Source organism: Pollachius pollachius, assembly GCF_949987615.1.
Source record: "Pollachius pollachius genome assembly, chromosome: 6".
NCBI lineage: Eukaryota > Metazoa > Chordata > Actinopteri > Gadiformes > Gadidae > Pollachius > Pollachius pollachius.
In genome coordinates this window covers 23082734-23105174 of record NC_136939.1, presented here as the reverse complement: position 1 = coordinate 23105174, position 22441 = coordinate 23082734, and the positions used below count along the sequence as shown (strand labels likewise).

The 22441-nt window shown below is 46.9% G+C and overlaps 1 protein-coding gene across 1 annotated transcript; it reads right to left on the bottom strand.

Annotated features, from left to right (window-relative positions):
* Positions 1-12870: 12870 nt before the first annotated feature.
* ncf1 (neutrophil cytosolic factor 1) lies at positions 12871-21823 on the bottom strand. Its single transcript, XM_079738883.1, has 11 exons — positions 21737-21823; positions 21269-21349; positions 21006-21081; positions 17503-17662; positions 17223-17281; positions 16459-16581; positions 16266-16373; positions 15726-15843; positions 15386-15499; positions 14382-14539; positions 12871-13177 (listed from the first exon to the last, which is right to left on the bottom strand). Exons 1-11 carry the CDS (start codon positions 21806-21808, stop codon positions 13017-13019), a joined length of 1230 nt encoding a protein of 409 aa, XP_079595009.1. The 5' UTR covers positions 21809-21823; the 3' UTR covers positions 12871-13016.
* Between the last annotated feature and the right edge of the window lie 618 nt (positions 21824-22441).

Below are 22441 nucleotides of genomic sequence, written 5' to 3'. Positions count from 1 at the left end.
GGGGAGAGGAAACTAATGCTCTATCATATATATTGTAGCGGGCCAGTGGGTGTGGGGTTTCCACACAGCCTGGGTTGCCGACCCCTGGTCTGTAGCATATAACCGCGTTGTCTGATTACAGTTTAATTCATTTTTCACAATTTGCCAGCTCTCGTTTTGAAGAATAATCACAGTGCCATTCGTTTCAATGGAAATCTCGATGGTCTATATACTTTCAACATAAAGTGTACATATTTATAATTGGAAAAATTCGTCCCAGCCTTTATACCACAGATACTATAGGGTTTATAGCATATAACCGTGTTTTCTGATTACAGTTTAATGTAACAGATAAACATATTATCCCCCTATTGAACGAAGTTAAACCGAGTGAGCGTGCGGTAACTGCCGTTCAGGTGGAACGGCACGTGCCGTTCAGGAACGGCACGTGCCGTTTAGGAACGGTAATAGTGGAGCACATTAATGAAAAATCGTTCACTTTGTGGTACAAGCGCCAAATTTGGTACACAAGTGCTTTTGGACCTACTATCTCATAAAAGTACGTTGCCCACTTGAACAAACAAAGTGGCCACCATTTTTCAAGATGGCCGCCATTCGAAGTGGTTTGAAACAGCGTTTGAACTATATTTTGATTGAATAGTCCTATTCTGATGGTTTATACATTGAAATATGTGTTTTTGCACATGAGAAATACAACTCTGCATTTAGAAAATTATTGAATATTATGATGATACAATGCGAATTAAATGAAAAAAACACTCACAAACAAAGACATTAGTTTCACTTAAAGCTTTTGGACCTGTAAGCTTCTTGTAGGGGAGGCCACGTAGAGGCTGTCTTTGTCTCCCCCATTTTTTTTTTTTTTTTTTCGTATAGGCTTTTTTTATTTTATTTTTTTTTTAAAATTTTTAGATAACGGTATAAAAACACAGAAAAGGTGTCAAAGCATAGGCTGCATGTTTTACGATCCAGAACTTGAATCAACATAACTTAAAAAATAATAATACAAATATCCAACTCAAACATTCAACTTAAACTTGGTTGTTCTATTTTCTTAGCCCTCACATGCACAGGCACACAACTGTGTGCACTTCAGGCCGAAGCGATAGCATTTGCATCGTCCTTGGCATTCAGTCTTGCAGCCACATTTTGTCAACTGCTCACAAATCTGAGCAATGGGTGGAAGGGTTGTCCAGAGAACTTGCCAGATCTGACCATCTTTTTGCCAGCCCCAGTTGGCAGGACTTTCAGTTTGCATTTTGCACACTGTTGCTTGGCCCCATATGCAGGCAGCTTGGAAAGCAGACCGTTTCACATGCTGAACGAGGGATGCGCTTGTTGGTGGAATGGTATCATAAGACCTTTGCTTCCGAGCAAACAAGTCCAGTCTTGCCTCATCAACCTTGCATGTAGTACTTTGCTTGTCATACATGGTGATGACAAACTTCTCAAGGATGTTGAGGTCTGCATCTTCTATGATAGGTGGGTATTGGCTGATAGGTGGGTATTGGCTTTGAAGACAGGACTAACTTCAGGGCAAACCTCCCATGCTTGCCATGCACTTTTCTTGCTTTTACCACGGAAAGCTGACACAACATCGCAGCCAGTGAAGGCATGGAAGAACAGCATGCCACTGGATTTCTCTGGGCCAAGATTCACCACCATATCATGAATTGGCAACCACCTAATGGACTGACCCTGGCCAAATTCTATCCAGATCTTTTCCAAGCCTGCATCCTGAAGAGTCGCAAAAACATTGACTGCAACCACAAGAATATCTGTGTCGCATGCCTTAATCAACACAGACTTTATCTGTTGCTTGGCTGCATGAAGAGCATGTGTGAAGATTCTGGAGTCAGCTTCTTCGTGGTTGCAAGGACTTAAACCTTCAAGGCTGATGGGTTTGTTTGAAAGAGCCTGCTCTCCTTTGGTCACAACTACGACATTGTCAGGACACAAGGTCACTATCTTCTCTGCTAGGAACCCAAAGAGTTCAATCTTGTTTTCATTGTCTCGCAAGAAGCTTTTCCAGTTGGGCGGTAGTTTGGTTTTGTCGGTCACTCTACGTCGACCTCCCTTACCTCTGTTTGACCTTGTTTCAGCCTTCAGGCTTGAAGTCCAGTAGACATCAAAAATTATGTCTGTTCGCTCATACTTTGATGAGTATGCCTGGATCTTTGGAACTACATCTTGGACAGCATATTCCTCAAAGGTCTTTGATGTCTTTGGAGACAATGAATACACAAGAGAGGAACCATCAATGATAATAGCACCACATTCTGGTTGTTTGTCAGGAGGAGAAATGGTAGCTTCCAAAATGTTTGCAAGCTGAGACTTCTGGCCGTAGTAGAGTTTCCCTGTGTCGCTCAGTGCTGCAGGGAAAGACTGATTCTCATGCTTAAAGAACTCAAGCAGGTCACACTCTCGTGATTGGCAGGATATAAATAGCTGTGAGAACAGGCGACAGTCATCTTTGAGTACCTGCTTCTTCATGTCACTGCAAGCTGAAGCTGCTTCTTGGCGAAAGAAGTCAACTTTGTTCTTTTTAATCGGCCTATAGAAGGAAGTCTCATCACCCAGACCATTGAAAAAATCTCTGAAGGCAACTTGACCTTTCTCAAAGTGAGTTCTTACAAGCTCAGCAGCACTGGGATGTGCAATGTTTTTTGTGTCCAATGTGAGCAGATCTTTGGACTCTTCCTGAAAAGGATTACCCAGATCCTTCATCACAGCAAACAACCTCTGGACCTTGTCAGTGAAGGACTTCTGAGACTGACGAGTCTGCTCATGATGCCTGATATCTTCAGTTGCTTCATTGACCTCAGATGCCAACTCATACTGGTTGACTAACTGGCTAACTTCTGGTCCAGACACCATCCACCGCCTCAGTGCAGATGGATCCTCAGTAACTCCAATGGCACCACCATCACCTTTAACAACTGCATTAGCCTGCTCGTGAGCTTGGTCAATGGCTATGCCTGAGAACTCCCTGTGAGTCTTGTGGACCACAAACTTTCCCAGCTGAAATTCATTGAAAATCTGAGGGTGAGTTTGCTCCAAAGAAACCATGTCTCTGAGGTGAATGGGGAGCCATCGAGCATAGTTCACATTGTTGTTTGCAAAGAAGAAGGGGATTAGAGCAGACAGTGCTTGACAATACAAGTTTTTCATTACAAACTTTTAGTGGCACACTTGAGTTTGTAGTGGCTAAACATTTTGCGACAATTTTGGTGATACATTGCACCGTTTCGCCTCAATGTATCCTCAATGCCACCTCTATCATCCAATCTGGATGTGTCTAACCTGATGGGCAACAGGTTGATTGCCTGAAATAGAGGTATGTTTTTGGCTATCATGGAATAGCCGTCAGAACTACACTCATAACGGGTAGGGGGAGACTTCAACGCTGCTTTTGTATCTGTCTGACAGAGGCAACACTTGCTCCAGTCAGTTTTAGTAGCACAACTCAATGGATTATCGGCAGACATCTTATACAGTTGAAGGTCGAGGGATTATCCTTTTACCACCCAAACATACAAAATATCATAGCACATTGGAATATGGGATGCAACTAGGTTCAAGTATCTGGTGCCCTACACCTAGCCCGATCGTTCATCCAGTGCCATAAATCCCGTGCGATCTGTACACCATCCAGGTAACTAAAGCCCCGTTACCCTTGGCTCGGCTATCCCGCGCTGGCACATCCTGTCAATTCAGGTGCGGCTATCTAACTACAATACTACAACTAACTAAACTTCTAGTTGAGTCTATACAGGGGCTTATTAGATAGCATTTGGGACACTAAAGTATACTACAACTACAGTGAGTACACCACTACAACAGTTAGTAAACTACAACTACAGTTAGTACACTACAAGCTGACACTGAACCCCATGCTGAGTCTCACAGCAGTGATGTCACCAGTGTGCCCTGGTTGTGCTTTGACATCACTCTTATAAAAAATTACTAACCAATAAATGTTGACCACAGAATTTTAATGAATTATCATTTATATTGCTAAATTAGTACTTTTATTTCAGTAAAGAACGCTTGTGTTGCTGTATGTGTGTGTGTGTGCGTGTGTGTGTGTGTGTGTGTGTGTGTGTGTGTGGTGAGTGACAGTCAAAAGGTTGGACACATTTTCACAAATGATTCACACAAAAAACACATCCCTCAGAATTCTGCTGATTTTCACTTAAGATCATTGCAGAAAACTGAAGAAAAAACGCGAAAACGCTACTTTTTAGTCATTTAATAGCCATTATCTTGAAAATTGGTGGCCATATTGGAATTCAATTGATACCATCGAGTTATTCCAGTCATAATACATTCATTTTGATGCTTGGATCATTAACATTCTTCTGTTAATTCAAGTTCTACCTCGAAAACCTTTTTTTGGCGTTTGACGAGGCGGCCATCTTGAAAACTGGCGGCCCTCTTGGATTTTCAGCTGGGCAACGTACTTTTATTAGAAGGTATGTCCTGGACATCATTTGTACCAAATTTGGTGCTTGTACCATGAAGTGAACGATTCGGCTCAAAAATGGACTTAAGCAGCCCCACTATAACTGCCGTTCAGGTGGAACGGCACGTGCCGTTTAGGAACGGTAACTGCCGTTCGGGTGGAACGGCATATGCCGTTCCACTCAGTAGGCTATATAGGCTACGCTACTAGGACACCTTGATAAAACACGAGTGGAAAAATCGATGACTGTCTAGCCATAGGCTACAGTTCCACCCCATGGTAGATATAGGGACCTGCCTCTGTAGTCATAGACTATAGCTCTAAATCTCTGTTATTGATTAGTCAGACCTGTTTAGGTGGCTAGGCTAACTACCGTCACCGGAGTAAGTCTGGCTGTTTTCAAAAGCATCTGTCGTTTCAAAAGCAACAACAAACAGATCGCACATATACTAACAACAGAACGGACACGAGAAACGTATAAATCCCTTTATTTACGGCGTTATGTTGTGATATAGTGTCGATAAAGACCAAATATATATAGCTTTACATTTACGGCAATACTTGTCTTGAAATTATACGGAGGAGGCGGGGCGTGCTGGTGTCATATACCATTGTTGGGAACGGCACTTACCGTTCCTGAACGGCATATGCCGTTCCACCCGAACGGCATTTACCGTTCCAGAACGGCATATGCCGTTCCTGGACGGCATATGCCGTTCCACCAGAACGGCAGTTACCGTTCCTAAACGGCATGTGCCGTTCCTGAATGGCACATGCCGTTCCACCTGAACGGCAGCTACCGTTCCTAAACGGCATGCCGTTCCACCTGAAAGGCAGTTACCGATCCTAAACGGCATATGCCGTTCCTGAACGGCATATGCCGGATTCATATCTGAATCCATGATAACCCCTAGATTTCTGGCTATCGTGGTTTTCAGGGACAGAGAGTGAAGGTGTTGGGTTACTTTAAGCCTTTCCGTTTTAGCACCAAATACAATTATCTCGGTTTTGACCTCATTTAGTTGAAGGAAATTTGGGCACATCCAGTCTTTGACTTGCTCAATGCACTGGCACAGCAGATCTATGGGACGATAGTCATTTGGTGATAGCGATACATAGATTAGCGTGTCATCGGCATAGCAATGATGGTCAATATTGTTATTTTGCATGATTTGCCCTAGTGGGAGCACGTAGATGTTGAATAAAGAGGGTCCCAAGATCGAACCTTGTGGGACTCCACATGTCAGGTTGGTTGATTCCGATACAAAGTCGCCAATGGAAACAAAGTAGTTCATATTTTGTAGGTAGGACCTAAACCAATTTAAAACTGTGCCTGAAAGCCCCACCCAGTTTTCTAACCTGTCCAAAAGTATTGCATGGTCTACAGTGTCGAATGCAGCACTGAGGTCTAGTAGCATTAGTATTGAGGTTTTGCCAGAGTCTGGGTTAAGACGGATGACGCTTATCACTTTAATAAGGGCAGTCTCGGTGCTGTGTAGGGGTCGAAATCCTGATTGGAAGGTGTCATAGCAACCAGTTGATGCCAGGAAGAGATTATGTCGCTGGAGGACAACTTTCTAAATGTTTTTACTTACGAAGGTGTAACAGGTTCGAAGAATGAGAGCAGGCGGGGTTGTCGTTCTCTCCGCAGGAGATCGGTTTATTTGCGATGCAAACTGAACAGAAATATCAAAAGGTAACAAAAAGGTCCATTTAGCCGTCTCGCGGTGGATCTAGGTCAGCGTCACGCTCGCTCCGGACCTCCCTGGTCCGTTCGCTCCTGGGTCTCCTACTATAACAGAAAACAGGCACATAAGTACAGCCTCCCTGATTGACCTGAGTGCAGACACCTGCTCGTCACCAGGTTCAATCCCCCCCCCCGGCCAATCCCGTGCACTCCCAACCTGTCCATACTCCCCCTGCAGGCCAGACGTCGCACGTCCCCCCACACGCCCCCACCGCCCGACACCGGCCGGGGTCACATCCGGCCGCCGACTCACTCCCCCCCCCCGGAGCGGGAGAGGAAGTCTGCCACGGCCATTTGTGCCCCAGGCCTGTGCACGACCCGAAAGTTAAAGGGCTGCAACGCGAGGTACCACCGGGTGATCCTCGCGTTGGCGTCCTTCATGCGGTGGAGCCACTGGAGGGGGGCGTGGTCGGAGTAGAGGGTGAATGCGCGCCCCAACAGGTAGTAGCGAAGGGCGCCGACCGCCCACCGGATGGCGAGACACTCCTTCTCCACCGTGCTGTACCGACCCTCCCGGTCCGATAGTTTCCGGCTCAGGTACAGCACCGGGCGGTCGACCCCCTCCACCTGCTGGGTCAGGACCGCGCCCAGCCCCCTATCCGACGCGTCCGTCTGCAGGGAGAAAGGGAGATCAAAGTTAGGGGCGCATAGGACCGACTCTCCACAGAGGGCTGTTTTAATAGCCTCAAACGACACCTGGCATGGCTCCGACCACTGGACTGTATCTGGGGCCCTCTTACGGGTGAGGTCGGTCAAGGGGCTGGCCAGGTCCGAGAAGTGCGGCACGAACTGCCGGTAGTACCCTGCCAGCCCCAAGAACCGCCTCACCTCCTTCTTGGTTCTGGGTCGAGGGGAGGCGGCCACCGCCGTGGTCTTAGCGACCTGTGGCCGGACCTTCCCCCCCCCCAGGTGGTACCCCAGATACTGGATCTCCCTCCGCCTGATCACGCACTTCTTCGGGTTGGCCGTGAGCCCCGCTCGTCTCAGCGACTGAAGGACGGCCGCCACCTGCCGCACATGCTGCTCCCACGTTCCACTATAGATGACCACGTCATCAATGTAGGCAGCAGCATACGCGGCGTGTGGCCGTAACACCCGGTCCATCAGTCGCTGAAACGTGGCCGGGGCCCCGAACAACCCGAACGGAAGCACCTTGAACTGGTATAAACCGAGCGGAGTGGAGAACGCCGTTTTTTCCCGGGCTGCTGGAGACAGCGGAATCTGCCAGTAGCCCTTCGTGCAGTCCAGAGTCGTATAATAGGTGGCCATGCCAAGCCGGTCCACGAGCTCGTCGATCCGAGGCATTGGGTAGGCGTCGAACTTTGAGACCGCGTTCACCCTACGATAGTCCACACAGAATCGGACCGACCCGTCCGGCTTCCCCACAAGCACGACGGGACTGCACCAGTCGCTGTGGGACTCCTCGACCACGCCCAACTCTAACATGGTTGCTAATTCGCGCCGTACCACATCTTGTTTGTGGACGGGCAGCCTATAGGGGCGTGTCCGCACCGTTAACCCGGGCTGCGTCTCGATGTCGTGAGTAATTAGCGGGGTGCGACCGGGCAGGGGCGAAAAGACGTCAGCGAACTGGAGTTGCAGGCCGGCAACGTCCCGCGCCTGACTCCGCGAGAGGTCCTCGCCCTGACCTACCGGAGGGGTGGGACCTGGGCCCGGGACATCCGGCCCGAGCTCTTCTCCCTCCGGCAGCGTCGACGCAAACGCGACAGGGACCACGTCATTCCACCTCTTCAGGAGGTTGATGTGGTACACCTGTTTGTTTTCGCCCCTGTCCGAACGCGCTACCTCGTAATCCACGTCCCCGACTCGCCGCGTGACCACGAAGGGCCCTTGCCACTTCGCGAGTAATTTGGTGTTAGAGGTGGGCAGCAGTACCAGGACCTTGTCCCCCGGGGTGAGATCGCGTAATCTAGTCCCTCTGTCGTACAGGCGTCTCTGACTCTCCTGGGCGCGGTGCAAATGCTCACGTGACAATACCCCTAGTGAGTGAAGCTTTGCACGCAGGTCCATGACGTACTGGATTTCGTTTTTGCTGTCACTGGACTCCTCCTCCCAGTTTTCTTTAATGACGTCTAGGACGCCCCTGGGCTTGCGCCCATAGAGTAACTCAAATAGGGAAAACCCTGTGGAAGCCTGGGGCACTTCCCGCACTGCAAACAACAGAGGGTCTAGCCATTGATGCCAATTTCGAGCATCTTCATGTACGAACTTGCGGATCATGGACTTTAACGTCCGGTTAAACCTCTCACACAAGCCGTCCGTGGCTGGGTGATAGACGCTTGTGCGGACGGCCTTGAACTTCAACCGTAGAGTTCTCTAATCGTGTTTGACATGAAATTGGTGCCCTGGTCAGTGAGAATCTCTTTCGGGATTCCCACCCGCGATACGACATGAAACAACGCCTGCTCAACACTCTTCGCGGAGATGTTGCGCAACGGAATTGCTTCCGGGTATCGGGTTGCGTAGTCGATCAGGACTAACACAAATCGATACCCTTGTGCGGAACGTTCTAATGGCCCGATAATGTCCATGCCAACGCGGTCGAAGGGGGCTTCCACCAGGGGGAGGGGCCGTAGGGGAGCCCTGGGGACGGCCGGGGGATTCACCAGCTGGCATTCGGGGCAGGATGCGCACCACCTGCGCACTTCCGCCCGAATCCCCGGCCAATAGAACCGGGCCATTATCCGGTTGAGTGTTTTCTCGTACCCCAAATGGCCCGCCATTGGGTTGTAATGCGCCGCCTGGAGGACCATTTCCCGGCGGCTCCTTGGCACCAGCAACTGGGTGATCACCTCCTCACTCTGGGTGTCACGACTCACCCGAAATAGCCTGTCCCTAACCACCATAAAGTGTGGGTAAGTCAGCGCCGCGTCTGGCCGGACCCGACTCCCATCAATACTTATCACCTGGTCGTAGGCTGAGCTCAATGTGGCGTCACGAGACTGCTCGAGGGGGAAATCCTCCACCGGTGGGAATCTCGGCGCTGGGACCTCGGGGTGAGGACCCCCCCCTTCCCCCGATTCCTGAGCAGCGTCGGACGCCCCCGCCTCGGCGCAGAATACAGCACACGACTTACATGTCCCTACCTGTCGTGTCCGCATCCCCGTAGTCCCCCTAACTGCCTGTGGAAACCCCGCCCAATCCAACCCAAGAATCAGGGGATGCGAGAGGCTCGAACTAACCGCCGCCTTCACCCTATATTTTCTACCCCAACAACGAATTTCGATGGGGACCAAAGGATACTCGTGCACATCCCCGTGTATACGCCTCACCGAAACGTTCGACGCCTCCACCAATGCCTCGGACCGCACCAGGCGCTGGTGGATCATGGTCTGCATGCAGCCCGAGTCCAACAGCGCCTGGTGCGTCCCACGCTGTATCCTCACCGGGATACGGTACGCCTCGCCGAGACCGTGGGGAGGAGACGGGGCCCCGGTGACGCGGACGACCTGACCCACCTCCATCATGGGGCACTCCCGCCGGAAGTGGCCAGGCCGCCCACACCGCCAACACCCCTCCCCTGCCGCCTGAGCGCCCGTCTGTGGAAGGGGGGTGGAAGGCGACTCATGTGCCCGCTCTGGACCGCCCCCCCCCCATCTCGCCCTCGGCGCCGGGGTTGGCCTCTCCCGCCGTGGGGCAGCCGCCCCGGTACGTGGGCCCGGTGTCGGCGGTCGCTGGCTCGCCGGTGGTGGCTGCAGGTGGCTCTCCGCCAGGTCGACCGCAGCAGCGAGGCTCTCGGGCCGGTGGTACCAGACCCAGGCGGAGGTCCGAGCCGGCAGCCCCTCCACGAATCTTTCCAAGACCACCTGCTCGACCACGTCCTCCGCCGTGTTCCGGTCTGGGACCAGCCACCTCTTGGCCTGGTCCCTCAGCTGCTGGGCGAAGGCGAAGGGTCAGTCCCCCTCGCTGAAGGCCAGCGCCCGGAACCGCCGCCGATGTTCCTCGGGGTAGAGACCCAGCCGGTCCCGGATGGCCCCGGTGATCGCGTCGTAGTCCCGCTGGGCCCCGGCCGGCAGGCTGTGGGCCGCGAGGTGCGCCTCTCCGGTCAGGAGCGGTAGGAGCCGGTGCGCCCACTCCGGTCGAGGCCACCCCGAGACCTCGGCCACCCCCTGGAAGGTTTCGAGGAAGGCTTCCGCGTCGTCGGCCTCCCCCATCTTCGGGACGTGAATCTGGGCTGCGGGTCCCGGCCCTCGGGGTCCTCCGCCGCGTCCGCCGGAGGCGAGGAGCTCATGGAGCATGGCCCGATCGGCGGCAAAGGACTGGGCCAGCTCCGTGAGCACCTCGTTCTGGCCTGGTGGAGCTGGCCTTGCCTCTCGGCCATCTGGGCCAGGTGCCCGAGTACATTTCCCAACGGGGACTGGTCCATTTATCTGCTCTCGGGGCCCCAGCTTGGGCTCCAGTGTAACAGGTTCGAAGAATGAGAGCAGGCGGGGTTGTCGTTCTCTCCGCAGGAGATCGGTTTATTTGCGATGCAAACTGAACAGAAATATCAAAAGGTAACAAAAAGGTCCATTTAGCCGTCTCGCGGTGGATCTAGGTCAGCGTCACGCTCGCTCCGGACCTCCCTGGTCCGTTCGCTCCTGGGTCTCCTACTATAACAGAAAACAGGCACATAAGTACAGCCTCCCTGATTGACCTGAGTGCAGACACCTGCTCATCACCAGGTTCAATCCCCCCCCCCGGCCAATCCCTTGCGCTCCCAACCTGTCTATACTCCCCCTGCAGGCCAGACGTCGCACGTCCCCCCACAGAAGGGTAGATTTGATATTGGTCTGTAGTTGTTAATAATAGAGGCATCTAGGCTCCGCTTTTTTTTAAAGGGGTTTAATAACTGCAGTTTTCAAGGCATTTAGGAAATTGCCTGATTGGAGAGAGTTGTTAACTATTTGCAATATGTCTGTTGCTAGGCAGTCAAAAACATTCTTAAAGAGGTTGGTAAAGTATCAAGGCAACAGGTGGATGGCTTTAGCTGTGTCACTGTTTCCACAAGAGTTCTAGAGTCTATGACATTAAACATTTAGTTTAATGTAATTTAGTTGTATTGGCCTAATTATTGGAAGCATAATGATTTATTCGATTTTATATCCAGGCGTTTATTAACTGTGGACTTCCTGGTGTCTCCCCAGGCTAAACCCTCACTGCATCTTTTTGAAGGAATATAAGTTCATCACTTGTGTCATGGATGCATTTGTATCAGTTTTTTGTTTTAATGAAGTAAATTGTGATCATGAGTAACGGTCAAAGCAGAAGTCAGTCGGCTAATATTGAAAATGCAAATTTTTAATATCATGTTTTTTATTTTTTTATGGTCAAAGCACAAGATTAATTAACGAATGTATAAAAGAGATTGGGAGATGTATTTGTAATGGAAGGAAAAGACAGATGTGCGAGAATAAAAAGCAAAATAAGAAAAGGGATGGGGAGAAAGATAACCCATCTGCATCTAGTTGTGTTCAAATAGATCCGGACCTGGACAACGCTCCTCCTCCTCCTGCTTTCAGCCCCACCAGCGGCCCGACCAGTGCAAATACCCCACGTCACGACTCCTCTACATCCACCGCACAACGACAACTGTGGCTACGGACGCTGACTATGGACCACGGGAGGCCCACCTGAAGAGAAACAGGACGGAAAGCTCAATGTGCAACTGGCTCGTAGTGGCTGTAATTCTGCATCACGGCTGAATTTCGGGAACGTCTTCAATTACTGTGTTAGGGGCCCACTAATACCTATATTAAAGCATCCATAAAGTAGCATGCCATGGGACCTTTAAAGAGTTGTCCCTGGCTCTAACAGAGGACCGCCAAGCGTCTGGATGAGCGTCATTATGAAGGACGGGAAGGAGAAGAAGACTACCTGTTTTGTTTTTTTGAAGAGTTGAATGTTTTTTTAACAGATGATTTGAATGTGATGATTATGTTTATAATTATCAAAAGTATGTATGGAATGAAATGGGAAAATATTTTCATTCTGTTTCTGTAGCTGCCATTTGTTGATTATGCCTTTTCGCTGACACCCTTGGGGTGGTCAAGGGTGAAAGGGTCCAACTGAGAATCACCACTATGAGACCCCACAGAATTGTCCATGATCAAATCAAATAATGTTTACTTAAAGGACAGAGTTTCCTGTATTCTCATCAAGGAGAAGAATGCATAAGGCGATCTCTGCTTCCTCGTGACCGGTATACCCTAGGCACAAAGGTTAACGTTAGATAACGCTAGGAACAAGTAGGGTGACAGTGCAAGGAATAAGGGACAGAGTTTACATGATGAAGGGGAAACAACATGATGGATTATTCCATCACACATCATGTGTGGAGCAGAGCTAATCTGAGCATTTCTGAGAGCTGTGCCACTGCATAAAAAGTTCCTGCATTTGTCAATGCATTGGACTTCAGCTTGGGCAGCTCTTTGAGTGACACAGGCGGATTTTCCATGCATTGGATGTCAGCTTGTGCACCTCTTCGAAGGGCACAGGTTGATTTCCCATGCGGAGCTCTTGGAGAGAAGCAGGGGGAACTCCCATCTAGGCCTCGGATCATCATTTGTTTGTTTTATTGTTTGTTGTACCATTGATTATATGTTATTGTACCATTATTACCCAAATATATGACCATAACTGTTATAATTTCAGATTACGTTATGATTGACTTGGTTCCGGAATTCCCAGCACAAATACAATATAAATACTGCTTTGTCTTCGTTTCATACTTTGTTTATTATTTGTATATTTATAATAATATTTTATTTTATATTTGAAATGACAACCCTAAACAAAGCAACGCTAGGGGTTTGCTGCGGACTCATTTGATTTCCGGACGCTGACTTTCTTGCGGGTGTGTTCGGTGCAGCGCTGCATGATGAGGTCGGCAGTGGGCCGCGTCGGGATGGCCGGCATTTGGCCTTCGTCCTTCGGAGTGGACTCCAGCTTCTCAGGAAGGTTGGCTGTTGCCGGGTACAAAATGAAAGCACATGGCAACAAGGGAACGGGTTATTTCAGGGCACAACCCCTGACGCTTTTGGTTTGAAATCAATATAGTTATACACACACACACACAAAACGGAATACATTGTTTTGATGATTCTTAACAATGTCTATGTTTAAATTTTGATAAAAAATTGTCTTGACTGATTAATGCCAATGATTAATGGTGATAGATTTATTACATTCATATATCATGAATGAAGAAGGTCTAGACATCTGCTGTCCAGTTCACTTTCTGGCAGGTGTGATAGAGGCATCGTTCCGTTTCACCTTTCCTGATGTGAGCAGTTATGGTGTGTTCCAGATGCCTCGTACACCACCCGCATGAGTTGCTCTTGAGACGTAATTTCCTGGCTTGTAGCACTTAGCGTTCTCCTTTGTCTTTGTGATTGTGTCATGTCATTGGCTAGCGTTAGCTACATTAGCCTATTTAGCAAACCAGCTCGAAAACAAACAACACAACTTTACATTGTATTGCACGCACAGCAAGACCGTGCAATGCATAAATTGGTGACCAAAATAAAGTAGCAATGTAATCAAGTGTGTAAGAGCATTTAAAAATCAACCTTAAAATGACCAACTCTTTAAAGGCGTAGCCATTTTTGTTGTCGAGTCGTACGGTAAGCTTCACTGAACTCTATATACTCTCAGAATTCCGATTGGGACCGACCAAAAGATGAAATGCCAGGACAGCTGGGATATTTCCCTACTTGCAACTCGTGCGAGTGGTGTATGAGGCATCTGGATCACACCATTAGACCTCGAGCCCAGGCGTGATAAAAAATGGCGATGTCGATCAGTAAGCCTTCTGAGGCTTCGTAACCAATCACGTTTGTTATACATTGTTATATAGAGGTGCTGGAACATGTCAATATCACAATGTTTTGAAATTACTTCTTGTTAAGATACACCGTTTTATCCTCGGCCCCAAGACGACTCGATGGCCGATTGAGCCGTTTCTCCTAGCTAACGACAACTGCAACAGTGGCTACCATGGCGGTTATGGACAAAACTGAAGGTTTATGTTACAACCTTTCTGCTTTTAACAACAAAGAAAAGGGGGATAAACACAGAGTCTTTGAATGTGACAAAGCAATTCCGGAGACTTCTAACGGAATGAATATGTGTCTATCAGAAGGGCTTGACCAGACCGGGTGTTCAGACCTTGGTTCATCTTTTCCCCGAGTGGGGACTTCCTCCCCCCCTCGGTCAGGCCGTCCCTGGTGGTCTGCAGAAAGCGCCGGCTGTTCCTGCGGTAAGCATCCTGGCTGAGGCTCTGGCGTCCCTTGGTGTGGATGCTTTTTGGATTACGTATGGTTGACCTGCAACCAGGGAACACTGGGATTGAACTCCTGTGTGTGTGTGTGTGTGTGTGTGTGTGTGTGTGTGTGTGTGTGTGTGTGTGTGTGTGCGTGTGTGTGTGTGTGTGTGTGTGTGTGTAAAAGATATGAAAACTTTGCATGAGCGGTCCTTTTTCATGAAGTGAAACTTCAAGGCAATAGGAGGTTTCACAAGATGTACCTAGCATGGTTTCATACTTACGTGAATTATCTACAATAGAAACTAATACGAATCTTTCATGGGACTATAAATGAGCGTGAATCATATTAATGAATTGAATTAATTGGGGATATCCAAAATAATCAAACTAATGCAGAAGCGTTTTCTTCAAAATCCTCTCTTTGAAATAAATGTTTACGATTGTTAAGCACAATCGTGTCCTTTCTATCACAAATCCAGCCCCTATAAGTATAAGTGGGGTGCCCTTTCTATCACATGCCTAGCTACTATTAGTACAAGTGGGGTGAGGAACGACCCTCACCCAGGCCTGCATTAACCTGCCATTGGGCCCTGGGGCTGAGCGGTTTTGTAGGCGGGGGGAATTTACAATGAAGATGTGTAAATTATTTCCCAACATTTTGCCGTTGTTGACAGGGGGTTGGGCGGCAGGAGGGTTGGACGACTGTGGCTGTGGTGTCAAGTGGCCACTGGGCCCAGCTACCACTAGCCCCTTTTTTTTGGCTCATGATAGGCCTCTGATCTTTGTAAGCCCCAAACAAAAAAATCACATTGTCTTGGGCCTACGCCGATCGGGGAGCCTTTCATGAGCCAGTATAAAAAAAAATAAAATAAAGTAAGCCTGTGCATTAAGGCGGCCTTGCCCTCACCGGCGTGGAGGTGGCCGTCTCTGGGAGCTGTTGTTGAGCTGTGGTTCGGCCGGCTCCTGTCTTCCGACACTCTTGAGAAACATGGAGGGAAAATGTCCTGTCTCATCTCCTTTCCTGTGGGGCACAGCAAACACACACGCATGTACGTACGCACACACACGCAAATACTAAATACCTTAACTAACTTAATGTGTGTGAATATATTATATAGAATCAGATTATATTAGATATTTTTACAGTCAAAGAGGGCGAATTCATTACAAAATATGTGATTATAGGAATAAACAATGTCATAGCTGAAACCATGGCATTTGTTGGTTAGCTGGGAGTTTGTCCTTACCGCACTTCCCACCAGCCGTCTAGCAGCTTATGGATGACCTCCACCACCTCATCGACCTCCAGGGAGAGCTCATCCTCCTGCTCAGCCTTGTAGGCTATGGTAGTGACGTACTTCTCCCCTGGATAAAACCGAAAGCCAGGCCCGACACAACATGCACACGGCTGGTTTGAATGGAGAACCAAAGCCCCTGATCCCCGCCTTAAAAAACACTTTCCTATTTAATTTTGGGGCTGTCGCAAGAGCGGAGTGTCACATCATCGCTTAATCTGGAGGTGACCTGGTAAACATATCAGCCAATAAGTCTTTAGAGGGAGTTGCCTGATTCACAAGTAATGCTGGCGTTTGGCATTTGATTTCCATGTGGGAGGAGCATTGACGTCCTTAACATCATTCAAATCTATTTACTGCACGTCTATCACCTAGCAGTAGTAGAAGCATTGAAAGTAAATTGGATTTGATTAAAAAAATGTAAAGGGACAAGTCTATACAGGTTTTGTGTTTGGGCGGTCTGTTGTCAGACCCTGCTACCAGGTCACTTGCCTGCGTAGTTGGGTTCGGCTTCCTCAGGCTCCTCTGGGGTGTCCAGAGGCTCAAGGTAGGAGGCCGGTACCCAGCCCAGGTTGGTATCATACTGGCAGAACCACCAGCCTGCAAACACACAAAACGTCATTCTAGTAACAAATGAAGCCATGCAGGACAGGGCAAAGTCCAAGAGTGACCGGCCGTTTCTCACCATTTGTAGATTTCTCCACAATTTCCACCAGATCTCCTGTTTGCAGCGTGATCTCATGCTTGGAAGTCTTTTCAAAGTCGCCGATGACCCTGTAGGTGTCCAAAACGATGGGGCCAGTGATCACTGTGGCAACAAATAGGAAGTCATATGTCAACCAAATTCAGAATGCCCCCATATCTTAACTATGTTAACATATGTTAACTCCATTTGTATATTTTATGATTACTTTAGGTTTAGCTATTAAATACATTCAAATAAAATCTGATATGCAAACAAGATAAGAGATTTTGTAATCTAATACCAATATTGTTTCAGATATTTTAATAGTGGGCCAGTGTTGCAACCCTAAAAGCGTGTTGACTTCAGACGCGGTCAGACACGGCGCAACCCACTCCATTGTTTTCCTAGGGTGGGAGCCCCTAGGAAAACAGGCAGGGGAGGGGAGGGGGAGATGTGCCACTGAGCGGACTGCAACCCAGTGTGCCGTGTAAAATAGCGAGCAAACAAATAGATTTGCACTACTTTCCAAAAAGCCAGAATGTTTTAATCGTTAGCTGACTCAGAGCGTTTCTTAAACTTTCCGTGTTCGAGAACGTAGGTCTCCAACCGCATCTCAAGCGACTGCCCCTCAACAGTCAAAAGCAACCTCGAAAACATGTAATTGGTAAGGGTTATAGTGCAATAGGGAACTCTTTTATATGACCTTAAGGACGATGGACAACATGATATTTCTACGTCCTGTATTTTTAAGTATTTCCACTCACCAGATATCGTTCCTTTGAATTGGTCTTTGGACGCAACATTGGTTTCATTTTTTCTGGTTCTGAGAGATGAGTGTGAGATAAGAGATAAGTCATTAGGCTTGTAAATCATGTCAAATGTCATCTGAAGTCAAATAAAAATCAACTTATTATTATCTTGGCACTATCTCAAGCTCCTCATGATGTTTATTGGTTCACACAACAACAGCAATCACAACAAACAAGCTGACGAGACAGGGGAAATGAGTCCACCAGTGAAGGGTGGCGTGAGGGTGACACTGACGGGCTTGGTGGGTTCTCATCCTCAGGCCGGACGGCGAAGAAGCTGCAGACCAGGCGACAGCGAGAGATATGCGGCGGCTGGCTGATGAGGGAATGGCAGTACTCAGCCAGGGGGCTCTGCCGGGTCTCTGTGGCCTTCTGGCTGTCCAGCCAGCTTGGTGCTAAGAACATCCAAATCACAGAAGAATGAAAAAACATGCACTGAAATGGGCCAATGACAAAACAGGAGCATGTTCTCCATGTACATCATTTCGTTTTTTTTGTGCTTTATTTTTTTTCGCCGTTTATTGGAAAACCCAACATTACAAACGAGCCAAACTTCATGATTAAAAACTGAGGCTCTAATTCTACAGAACTGGGGCTTCTTATTTCAAAGCAACTCTTAAATAGCAGGTGCCAGCTGGAGTTTTGCTTTCAATCGGAAATGTTAAGGATATTCTGAATAACCCTGAACGCCTGATGAGGAAGTGGAGTGTATGGTGAAAAAACGACAAATGCGACACATGGGTTTCTGATGTGACAACTGGACATGACAAAAACTGCCAAGCTAAGTTTCACAACAGCCTTTTGGCATTGCCTATTTTTATATTGCAAAGTTAATATTCCCCTTATTTGTTTGACTTTGGGGCAATGGATTTCAGAATGTTGAAATTAGTTTGCTCAAGAAAATGAACTTTTCACGTATTTTTGTTATACTTTCCATTGTAATGGAAAGTCATCTGCAAATGTTGTTTTGATAAGATTTTGCCCATATTATTTTTTTGTTGCCATAGTGACACCTCATGCAGACAGCACAGAGGTTGTCATACACTTCTTGTGCAAGAATATTACAAGACTTGACAAATCATACAGACAAACAGACTTTGTGATTCAGATAAGCAAAAAAATAATAACCAGGAAGTTAGAATTAAAATGTCAAGCATCAAGCAAAAAAATCAGGAGAGGTATGGCGGGCGATTAGGGAAGTCGAAACACTACATCGGGCCGTGTCGTACTCCGGTGAAGCTTGACATGGTCAACAACTTGCAAACTGGAATCTAGAATCTACCAATGTAGACTCTATTGTCTACCAATAGAGTGCTCTCTTGTGAACACTCAGAGGGTTTACTTAAGAGTTTTAATAACAAACCTATCTAGCAGCTACTGTGGTAGAAAATAACCGCGTTCTATCACTTCAACTAACTAAGAGAGCAAAAAAAATCAAGGGGTCCGGAGCAAGTAGCGAGTGGCTGGCAACACTAATCTAAAACACCGGGCTGACGTCAGCACGCATTGACCCCATACCCTCTGGTGACGTGTTGGCCTCTAACTCACGCCCTGACCCCAGACTCCCTGACGATGTGCCAAGTCCTAGATAAGAGTCCGGAGACGTTTTTAGATGCTTTCTACCATTAGATATATAGGCCTAATAATAATAATCAAGGTTTACCTTAGAATATAGTCATTCATTTCTTCCATACTACTTGTATGTTCAAGCGAAGGCAAACAATAAGCTTGACCTACGGATAATAATAAGGTTGGTAATTAAATACATCACAATAGATCAGTGAGCGATCTTTCTTCCTTTTCTGGCGATCCGACCTCATGGCTCAGTGTGTTGTCTTATTGCAAGTAAACAGTTCTGGTCCTACTGTGCAATTTCATCAAATCTTTCCACTATGTTTAAACCTAGACGCAAACAACTAGAAGGAAGTTCACATTTGAGTCATTTATTTCGACCAGTTAGTTGCAGCCAATATTGCACCTTTATGGTCAGCTTGGGTAACACTCCTTGGGTTTGCATGCGTTTGGTTTCCTTCCTCATAAGTGCAATAAGTGTATCGCCATTTAATACAATCAGATCAGCCTTAAACTTACATGAATAGGGCACTCCATAATAGAGCGTAACAGTGACTGTCCCCTTTTGGACCAGCTCTGGTTCCAAAAGTAAATTTCCCGTTTATTTTCGACTTTTCGTAAAATCATTATATAAAGAGAATGAATCATGGAACCAAGCCAATCGTTCTTCAAGGTAGTCGTGACCATAAAACGTTTTATTCGGGGCAAAAAATAATTTGGAAAACGGAAGAAAAGGCAAGGGTACAAGACTGTGTACATTATTTTTGTGAACGAGTGAGGAACTACTCAGACCATAACGTTACTAGTATTTATAACATGTGAATTCAGTCTTGTATTCCAGTGACGTATTTATTCAACATTATGTATTCCTTTGCTTTTATACTACCCAAATTACAAAGAAAGCACTGGTAGTGCTATATCATTTAATTGTACTTATTTTTATCATATATTCTATATCAACATATTTTCAACATGTACAGCTCATTTCCTCTACAGTTCCAACCACAACTCAAACTTTCCATTAATATGGTGGTGGTAAGCGATAAAGTTCAATAGCAGTAGCAGTCATTCACTTTCGCGGGTGCAGTAAACGTTTCCTGGTAACAGCGAGCTCCATCAATCAAAGACGTCGTGTTGCTGTTGATGTTGCTGCGTTTAACTTGTCGCTTCTACAGGAGCAAATTTACATAATGACTCAGTGTTTCCCATTGTGAATTAGGCCTATTATTTGGCCATAAACTGAGCCATTTGAAGTTTGAAATTCATGTGGTAATGCCTCTGTCTCAGCAGACTGCAAACGCGCTGTCAAAATATAAACTTGTCAAGTTTAAATGCGCTCGCTCTTAAAGGGGATGGGATATGGAACTCTCATTTGCTTGTTGCACATTACGCCAAAAACTAACCACCGGGTTTCAGACCAACACATTTTAGAATTGCGTCGGGCGCAAGATTAGTTTATACAATGGTATAATAGCATCAGCGCCAGAGATCCGCCCACAAAGCTACTTGCGTTTCGTGCTTCTCACTTGCGTTTCAGTTAAAATAGGGCCCTAAGGCTTTTAATCAAAATCTCTATGATGAAAATTAATGGGATTTTTACTTCTGGAACCATACTGTTGCGCTCTATGGGAATTGTGTCGGGAAATTGTAACATGCTCTTTGTGGCTAGTGCAAACCCCCTTATTTCCTCCACCCCAAAATAATCCAGTGACTTCCACACTTCAATCGTCGTTTTAATGTAGTTTTGCTTTTTGGATCAATAAAATAACACATTAATGTCAATGAAATGAACCACATTAGAAGTTAAAAGGATCTGCATTGTTGCAGCACTACCTCAAGTTCTCTATGAAAGATAGACAGCCCATTTTGTCCTTTTCGTGATAACAGGTCCACAATCCTTCTTTCATTTCAGTCACTAGAATGTGAGCATCACACATAGCACTTCAGAATTTCCTGACCCTCCTTCCCAACAGCCTACGAACTTGCAGAATGTTTTGAAAGGCAGAAGATTGGTCGGGGACACCCTTGTAGTGTTGTCTACCAGCCAAGACACGGAACGAATGCATGGTCCTGCGATTGCCTAATCTGACACGTTGATTCTTGGCCACCATCATGAAAGAGAAATCTTACGTTTAGTCTGATCTTGGATTGATGCCCGCTTCCTACCTGGTAATGTCGGGATGGTTCTGTCTCTCTTCTCAATCGCCCCTGACTCGATGGGAAACATCTCTTTCAGCGCTTTCTACGAACCAGAAAGATGTTCAACGACAAGCATGGATTTAGCCTATTTTGTGTGTCAAATTTGCTGAAAGAAATTCATGAAAAACTGGACGGACCATCCATGTAAATCTACATGGTTACAGTTACAGTTGAGTTAAGTTTCATTTGGCTAGAGGTTAAGGTATTTTTCCGTCAGGGGTGGAACTCACATGAAAAGTGTGAACCTCGGGGTACCTGCGGTAGATGAGTTTCTCAGAGAGGTCACTCCACTTCACAATCAGCATGTACACCTGCTCATTGCGTGGCGAAACAAGTACAAACTGACACAGCAATCATCACAACATATCAATACTACACTGGTACACAGTACAGCTAAATGTTTTAAGTGAACACTTAGACCTGTCCTTCACTCGTGAAAGATTCAAAGGCGTGTGTCAATGCTGGAATATACGGTAGGCCTCAAGTACAGAAAAACAAAAAACACAAAAACTCAAACCGACCTAAAAATACATTTACAACAAAAAGCATTAAGCAGTATGTCTCAAGAGGACAGTTGCTCATCTGACATTAACAAATGAATAAACAGAAAGTATTTAGTAATAAGCAGCCTTCACTAGGTAAACAGTCAAGTGTATCTTAAACCGCTAGTGGCTGTGTAAGAAGGATCCGGGTCTTACAAAGTGCTGGCTGGGGAACAGACGCTTCTCGTATCCCAGCAGCTCCACATGGCGGACGTAGATCTGCTCCATGGTGCTCAGGGCCAAACTGCATCTCTTCTGGGAGGGATCTGGGGGCCGACAAGCTTATATACGCATCCAGATTGTGTGTGTGTATGTGTGTGTGCGCGCGTGTGACAACAAACTTACCACACTGGTCACTTCCTTTTTAGCAGTCTTTGAAACTATCCTAATGAAAGCATTTGCAAAAAGAGGAAGCGTGACTGTGACTGGGAAATACCAAAAGATAAAGAGTGGAATCATCCCTTACGTCCAAGAGAGCATTTCTGATATTTGAGAGGATCTTTTAAGGATTTTGCCAATGTAGAGATATCAAGCAAAGATGACAAATAAAAAAGCTGCATTTTACAAAAAATAAAATGCATCAATAAATGAGAGAAACCACATCTAGAGAAGGGGAAGTGACACTCTCTCTTTCCATCTCCCCCTTCCTCAACCAAACATAAATAGTAACAACAAACCTCCCCAAGACAAACAGATGCACACAGAAACAAACACACACACACACACACACACACTATTGGGTTGAGGTCAATTAGATCTCGTTATTGTTATTTTAGTGTAAATGTAGAGATCAACTAAGGAAGTGACATCCACCATCAGTGTAATTGTCGCAGAGGGTGACTAGGGGGGACAGTACATTAA